We start from the raw sequence: 8,390 nt of genomic DNA, 5'->3' as shown, positions 1-8,390 counted from the left end.
TTTCCTGTAGGTCTTTCTTTCAAGAAGTATCTTCTGTTCTTCTAGCCACTCCAGGTTGGTCTGCTTGTCCTTTCAAGTGGGAATTTCCCATCTCTGGAAATCTGGATGTGGTTCAGGCTTCCACCTATAGTCTTATGTATTGCAGAGAATCCGTAGGAAGCCTCGTTCACTGGGCACGTTGTAGCCCCATTTTAGGTATTCCAATCAGTTATAGGCAGAAGACGGATTTACAAACTTTCTATGGTGATGCTTTTTGCTATTCTTTTCTCTCCCCCTCCAGTGTCTATTTTATAATATAATGCAAAGAAAACCAAGATTCAAAAGACAGCCAAGCATCTTAATATAGTTCCCCCTTTTCCACGTTCCAACCATGGCTCGATCTCTGTATGGCAGAACTCTGTTGTTCTCAAGTTGTGATATACTTTTACAGGAACAGACAGCATCATCCTTCTTCTGCGGAGTTGCTGGTGGGTTTGAACTGCCAACCTTGTGGTTATCAGCTCCATGCCTACCCCATGACGATACCAGGGTTCCTTAAAAAACATTATACTGCTACTGCTGTGTGCCATCAGGGCAGTTCCAACTCATCTCGACCCTGAATAGGGGTTCTGAGGAATCGCTGATGGGTTTGAACTGCTGATTTTGCAGTTCAAACCGACCATGTGGTCCAGTGCATTATATCGCAGTGCCACTCTAGGACTCCAGAAAGCATTATAGGAGACCAAAACGCAACAGCTGTTGGCCTTCCTTTGGACAGAATTTAACCTTAAGTCCACAATGCAGCGAGGGAATGAGGGACAGAACAAAAATGACCTCCGGAAGCATGGTTTATCTCCCTGACTCTGCCACTAACTCGCTCATGACCCTGGGCAAATCATGCAACCTTTCTAGATCTTAGTTTCCTTATTTCTTAAAATAAGCCAGGAAGGTTGTGTGGTCACTAGCTTCCTTTTCCGTTCTGACTTTCTGCACAGTTATTTCTGGAGATGAGTATAACTGATACTTCCTTCATAATTACTCTAGGATTCATTCTTCCTGCTTTAATGAACCAGGACTAAAGATAGTAGAAGTGGAGGCTCTTTTACTTACCATCTGTGGAATCTTGGGCAAATGATCTAGTCTCTAATTATCTCAGTTTCCTCACCTGTAAAATGGGAATAATAATATTCCCTAAACCAGAATGCTCCTTGGAGGTCAGGATGGCCAAACTTCATCTCTCATACTTCAGACATATTGTAAGGAGGGACCAGTCTCTGGAGAAGGATATCATGTTTGGTAACATGGAGGGTCAGAGAAAAAGAGAAAGACCCCCAACAAGATGGATTGGCCAAGTGGCAGCATCAATGGACTCAAGCGTGGCAATGGATTCAAACAATAGTGAGGCTGGCCCAGGATTGGGCAGTGCTTCATTCTGCTGTGCATAAGGTTGCTGTAAGTTGGTATCAACTCAATGGCACCTAACAACAACAACAACTCATTTGGATTGCTTGCTGTAAGAATTAAATTAGAGTCCTGGTGTGGTGCTGCAGGTTAATGCACTGGACTGCAAGGTTGGTTTGAACCACAAGGTCAGTGGTTCAAGCTCACCAGCCACTCCTTAGAAACCCTATACAGGGTCTCTATGAGTTGGAACTGACTTGACAACACTTTACAACAACAACAAGAATTAAATTAAATCAATATATGTAAAGTGCTTAGGACAGTGTGAGGCAAATTGTAAGTACAACATAACAGTTAACTATTATTAGAATTATTGTATCTTAACTTCTCTTAGGAAGAAGAGTTCTTGAAGCCTGGGACATAGGACTATGAAAAAGACTTGACAGAACACCTTGTTGTTGTTGTTGTTAAGTGCCGTCGAGTCAGTTTCGACCCATAGCGACCCTGTACAGGGTTTCCGAGGGTGTAAATCTTTACGGGAGTAGAAAGCCTCATCTTTCTCCCACGGAGCAGCTGGTAGTTTCAAACCGCTGACCTTAAGGTTCGCAGCCCGATTCGTAACCTCTACGCTACCAGAGCTCCTTGTTGGTCAACATATTTTTCAGAGTGTCCATGAAGACAGTTTCCTTTGGGCTTAAAAAGCAAAGGAGTGCATTATGGCTATGTTGTTAGGTACCCTCAAGTGGGTTCCAACTCAACAACCCTATGTACAACAGAACAAAATACCATATGACCCTGCTCTATCCTCCCTATCACTGCTATGTGTGAGCCCACTGCTGCAGTTACGGTGTCAATCTATATTGTTGAAGATTTTCCTCTTTTTTGCTGGCCCTCTACCAAACATTGATGTCTTTCTGCAGGGTCATGTCCAAAGTTTGAGAAGAACTCCGGCAGTCTTTGCCTCTATGGAACATTCTGGCTGTACTTCATCCAAGACAGATGTGTTCATTCTCTGACAGTCCATGGTATGTACAACATTCTTTACCAACAATAATTCAAATGCATCCATTTTGATTATTAATCTTATTGATTTGCCAGTTTTCCCATGCATATGACGCTATTGAAAATGCCATTGTTTGAGTCAGACTCACCTCAGTCCTCAAAATGACATCTTTGCTTTGAACACTGTAAAGAGGTCTTTTTCAACAAATTTGCACAATGCAATATGTCATTGACTTCTTGACTACTGCTTCTATGAGAATTAATTGTAAATCCAAGTAGAATGAAATCCTTGCAATGTCAATCTTTACTCTGGTTATCATGTTGTTACTTATTGGTCCAGTTGTGAGGATTATTTTTTTTTTTTTTATGTCGAGATATAATCCATTCTAAGGAGATCTGGCAGCATCGTGGTTATGAATCGGATTGAGAACCGCAAGGTCAGCAGTTCGAAACTACCAGTTGCTCCTCGGAAGAAAGATGAGGCTTTCTGCTCCCTTAAAGATTTGCAGCCTCGGAAACCTTATTCAGGGTCGCTATGGGTCAGAACCGACTCAATGGCACTTAACAACATAATCCATTCTGATTTTTCAGTTAACTGTTTCAAGTCCTATTTGCTTTTAGCAAGCAAGATTATATCTCTGCATATCACAAGTTGTTAATGACTCTTCTTGCAATCTTGAGACTGCATTCTTCTTAATATAGTCAAGCTTCTCAGATGATTTGCTCAGCATACAGATAGAATAATTACAGTGAAAAAATGCAAACCTCACACACTTTTCAGATTTAAAACCATGCAGTGTCTCCTTGTACTATTAAAATTATTGCCTTTTGGTTTGTGTATAGTTTACACATTAACACAATGAAATGTTCTGTAATTCCTATTCTTTGAAACGTTATACATAAATTGTTATGATCCACATAATCATATGTCTCTGAATAGTCATAAAAAACAGGTAAGCATCTTTCTGGTATTCTCTGCTTTCAGCCAAGATCCATCTGACATCAGTAATGGCATGCTTCTTTCTACATCCTCTTCTAAATTCAGCATGAATTTCTGGTAGTTTCCTATCAATATTCTACTGTGACAATTTTTTAATTATCTTGGGCAAAATTTTACTTTCATGTGCCATTAATGATAATGTTCAATAATGTCTACATTCTGTTGGATCGCCTTTATTTGGAATGGGCACTGATATGGCTTTCTTCTAGTGGGTTGGCCAGGTACCTATCTTCCACATTTTTTTTTTTGGCAAAAACAAGCAAGCTCTTCCGGTGTTGCGTCGATTTGTTGAAACATCTCACTTGGTATCCCATCAGTTTCTGGAGCCCTGCTTTTCAATATTTTGCCTCCTTCAATATTTTGCCTATAGAATCATTTACTATTGCAAACCAAGGTTTGAATTTTTTTTTTTTTTTTTGGTCAGTCCTTTCAACTTGAGAAATGTTGAGCATGTTCTTTTCTTTAGGTTTTCTGACTCCAGGTCTTTGTGCATTTCATTATACAACTTTGTCTTCTCAAGCGAACCTTTGAAATCTTCTGTTCAGTTTTTTTATGTCATCATTTCTACCATTTGCTTTAGTTACTCATTGTTCAATAGCAAATTTCAGAATCTCTTCTGACATTCATCTGGGTCATTTTTTCTTTCTTATCTTTTTATGACCTCTTGCTTACTTCATGTATGATATGTCCTTGACTCAACAACTTGTGTGGTCTTCAGACATTAGTGTTCAATTCATCCCCTAAATTCAGGTGAGATTTATTCAAAGCTTTCATGGGACTGTTTTAATTTTCTTCAGCTTCAACTTGAACTTGCATAGGAATAATTGACTGTCTCTTCTTCAGTCAGCCCCTGTGTTTATACTGATTGATGATATTGTTCTTCTTCGTTGTCTATTTCCACAGATGAAGTCGATTTAATTCTTGTGTATTCCATCTGGTGAAGTCCATGTGTATAGCTGCCATTTATCTTATTGCAAAAAGGGTATTTGCAGTGAAGAAGTAATTGGTCTTGCGAAAATCTATCATGCAATCTCCAGCATTATGTCTGTCTCCAAGGCCATATTTTCCAACTATTAATTTCTTTTCTTTGTTTCTAACATTTGCATTCCAGTTTCCAATAATCACCAATGCATCTTAATGGCATGTTTGATCAATTTTAGAATGCAGAAATTGGTAAAAAACAAAAAAACAAAAAACACTCCAATTTCTTCATTTTTGGCATTAGTAGCTTGTACATACATTTTAATAATAATAGTTATATTAACTGGTCTTCTTTGTAAGCATATGGATATTTTATCCTATATCTTACAGCACTGTACTTTAAGATGTTATTGTTAAGTGCTGTTGAGTCAGTTCCGACCCATAGCGACCCTAAAGAGGTTTTCCGAGGCTGTAAATCTTTATGGGAGCAGAAAGCCTCATCTTTCTCCTGTGGAGCAGCTGGTAGTTTCAAACTGCTGACCTTGTGGTTCACAGCCTGATTCGTAACCACTACGCTACCAGAGCTCCTTATAGACCTTGAAAATTTCTTTCTGACATGAATGCAATGTCATTTCTCTTCAGTTTGTCATTTCCCGTATAGTATATCATATGTCTGATACAAAATGACCAATACAGTCCACTTCAGTTCATTGAATATTTCTTTTTAAATGTTCCATTTCATTTTGACACCTTCTAATTTTCCTATATTCATACTTTGTACACTCTACATTCTGATCATTAATGTATATCTGCAACTGTTTCTTCTCATTATTTATCATGCCACATCTGGAAATGAAGGTCCTGAAAGCTTTATTCCATCCATGTCATTAAGGTCAACTTTACTTTGAAGAGGCAGCTCTTACCCAGTTTACCCAGTCATATTTTGAATGCCTTCCAATCTGAAGGGCTAATTTTCTGTAACTATTTTACACAATGTTCCACTGTTATTCAGAAGGGTTCTATTAGCCACTTTTTTTTTTTTCTTTTAGAATTAGGTTACCAGGTTTTTCTCCTAGTCTGTCATAGTCTGGGTGCTCTGCTGAAACCTAACTACCATGGGTAACTCTGCTGGTATTTTAAATATCAGTGGCATACCATCATCACAGCAACATGTTAGTCACCACAGAAAACAGACAGACAAGTGGTGGATTATGGTCATATTTTTTAAACCCCATATTTTACAAGTCTGAGTAGAGTCATTAGGCAAGTGGGAAAGATCATTTTAAATAAAATTTGTCCTGATATCTTGCCATAATTATGAGTAGATTTCACTTTTCAATCCATAGTCCTGTCTGTCCCCTTAACAAACCTTTTTACAGGCCAAAAGGAGATATCAATAGCTATAGACCCAGACCCAGTTACTCTCCCTGAGAATGATCTTCCATAAGGCATACTTACAGCAGGGCGAGAGCAACACTTAGGGACACCACACACACGCACTTTCTTTTTTCTTCCAAAAACTGTAGGTCCACCCATTTCAAACTCCTCCAACACATTCCAAATGAGTCATTTTCCAAAATCTCCCTTGTCAGGACTCTTTAGTGTCAACTTCCTCTGCACCGAAAATAAAATTGTTTTTAAAAAAAGTGAAGTTGATGAAGTTCTGCTGGGATGTAGAAAGTTATTTACTACAATAAAGTTATTATTGGGAATAATTTCCAATTCCCAGTCTTTTATGTTTGTTGTTGTTTCTGTTAGGTGCCATCAAGTCGGCTCTGACTCATAGCAACCCTATGCACACGATGACTGTTTTAGTTACCTAGTGCTACTATAACAGAAACACTATAAGTGAACAACTTTAACAAACAGACATTTCTTCTGTCACAGGTTAGAAGGCTGGAAGTCCAAATTCAGAGCATGGGCTCTGGAGAAATGTCCAGCGTTCCTTGGAGTTCTTGGCATCAGTGTTTCTCTGGATCTAAGAGCTACATATTACAGGGACCCCAGTCTCAAAGGACTCACTCCACTCTGGCTCTTCTTTCTTGGAGGTCCTTCTTTCTCTGCTCACTTCTCTCTTCTTTCATATCTCAAAAGAGATTGGATGAAGATACAACCAAATCATGTCGATTGCATCTGACCTCATTAACATCATAGAAGTAAAGACTTACAATGCATTGGATTTACAACAGGTCAGGGCTGATTGCATCAAATCATTTCATGAAGGTGATATTACATGATATTACATCTCACCATGGAGGTGATAACTACATATTAACTGCTAAACTACAGAGAATCCTTTCCAAGGCAAATTGACATGAAATCTTAACTATCACAATAATGAAACACTGTGGTCCTTCACCATCCTCACAATTGTTGTTATGTATTAGCCTGTAGTTGCTGCCACTGTGTCAGTCCATCTTGTTGGGGGTCTTCCTTTCTTTTGCTTTACTCTACCAAGCATGATCTTCTTTTTGTAGGACTGTTTCCTCCTGATCAGCGCATCCAAACTTTGTGAAAAGAAGTCTCACCATCCACACTTCTAAGGCTATTCTGACTGTCCAGCTTCCAAGACAGATTCCTTTGTTCTCCTGGCAACCCATAGTATTCTCATTGTTCTTCAACAACTCCATAATCCAAATGTATCAATTCTTCTCCAGTCTTCCTTATTCATTGTTTACTTATCACATGCATAGGAGACAGTTGAAAATACAACTTGGGTCAGATGCACCTTAATTCTCAAAGTGACAGCTTTGCTTTTAACATTTTAAAGAGTGGTCATCTGTAGTAGATTTGCACAATGCAATATATCATTTGATTTTTTAAAAAACAGTTGTTTCCATTTGCATTTGTTGTGAATCCAAGTAAAATGAAATCCTTAATAATTTCAATCATTTCTCCATTTATTATATTATTGTTTATTTGTTCAGTTGTGAGGATTTTTGTTTTCTTTACATTGAGTTGTAATCACTTATGGTAGGGCCTTTCTACTTCAAATTTGTCCTGAGGCCAAGTATAAAGGAAGAATGACCCTCCGGGGTCTTGAATATTGAGGGCCTGAATCAAAATAGAAATTCATCCATGTTTGTTTCCCAAAGGCTTTTATTTATACTACTCTGTTGTTAGGTGACTTCAAGTGAGTTCCTACCTTATATTATACCTAATAGAATGAAACACCACCCGGACCTGTACCAACCTCACTCTCGTTGTTATGCTTGAGTCCATTGCTGTTGTCACTGTGCCAATCCAGCTAACTGGGAGTTTCTCTCATTTTCACTAACCCTCCACTCTAACAAGCATGATGTCCTTTCCAGGAACTGGTACCTCCTGATAATGTGTCCAAAGTACAAGAGATGAAGTCTTGCCTCCCTGGCTTCATAGGAGCATTCTGGCTACACTTATTTCAACATATGTTTGTTTGTTTTTCTGGTAGTTGATGGTAATTTTAATATTCTTCTCCAACATCATAACTCAGATGCATCAATTCTATGGTCTTCCTTATTCATTGTCCAAATTTCACATACATATAAGACTATTGAAATTATCATGACTTGGATCAGATGTACTTTAGTCCTCAAACTAACATCTTAGCTCTTGAACAGTTTGAAGAAATATCATGCAGCAGATTTGACTAGTACAATACATCATTTTATTTCTTAACTGCTGTTTCCATGAGTGTTGATAGTAGATCCAAGCAAAATGAAGTCTTTGACAATTTCAATCTTTTCTCCATTTTTCATGATGTTATTTTTTAGTACAGTAGTGTGGATTTTTGTTTTCTTTACATTGAGATATAATCCATACCAAAGGCTGTGCTCTTTGATATTCATCAGAACATATTTTAAGTCCTCTTCACTTTCAGCAAGCAAGGTTGTATCATCTGCATATTGCAGTTTGTTAATGAGTCTTCCTCCAATCCTGATGCCATGTTCTTCTTTATATAATCCAGCTTCTCATATTGTTTGCTCAACATACAAAATGAATAAGTATGGTGAAAGAATGTTGTTGTTGTTGTCAGGTGCCATCGAGTCGGAACCGACTCATAGCGACCCCATGCACAGCAGAACGAAACAATGCTCGATCCTGGGCC

General features: G+C 38.4%; 1 protein-coding gene across 1 annotated transcript in view; it reads left to right on the top strand.

The window, feature by feature from the left end:
- The first annotated feature begins 6,423 nt into the window (after window positions 1–6,423).
- Window positions 6,424–8,390, top strand: part of LOC102826514 (uncharacterized protein C7orf73-like) — a 10,422-nt gene continuing 8,455 nt past the window's right edge. Inside the window, exon 1 of the mRNA XM_006864941.1 lies at window positions 6,424–6,492. Coding sequence (XP_006865003.1) covers window positions 6,424–6,492 — 69 coding nt within the window. The remainder of the gene's footprint in view (window positions 6,493–8,390) is intronic.

This window comes from Chrysochloris asiatica, unplaced genomic scaffold (assembly GCF_000296735.1).
Source record: "Chrysochloris asiatica unplaced genomic scaffold, ChrAsi1.0 scaffold00073, whole genome shotgun sequence".
Classification (NCBI taxonomy): domain Eukaryota; kingdom Metazoa; phylum Chordata; class Mammalia; order Afrosoricida; family Chrysochloridae; genus Chrysochloris; species Chrysochloris asiatica.
This window is presented reverse-complemented; position numbering and strand designations above follow the sequence as displayed.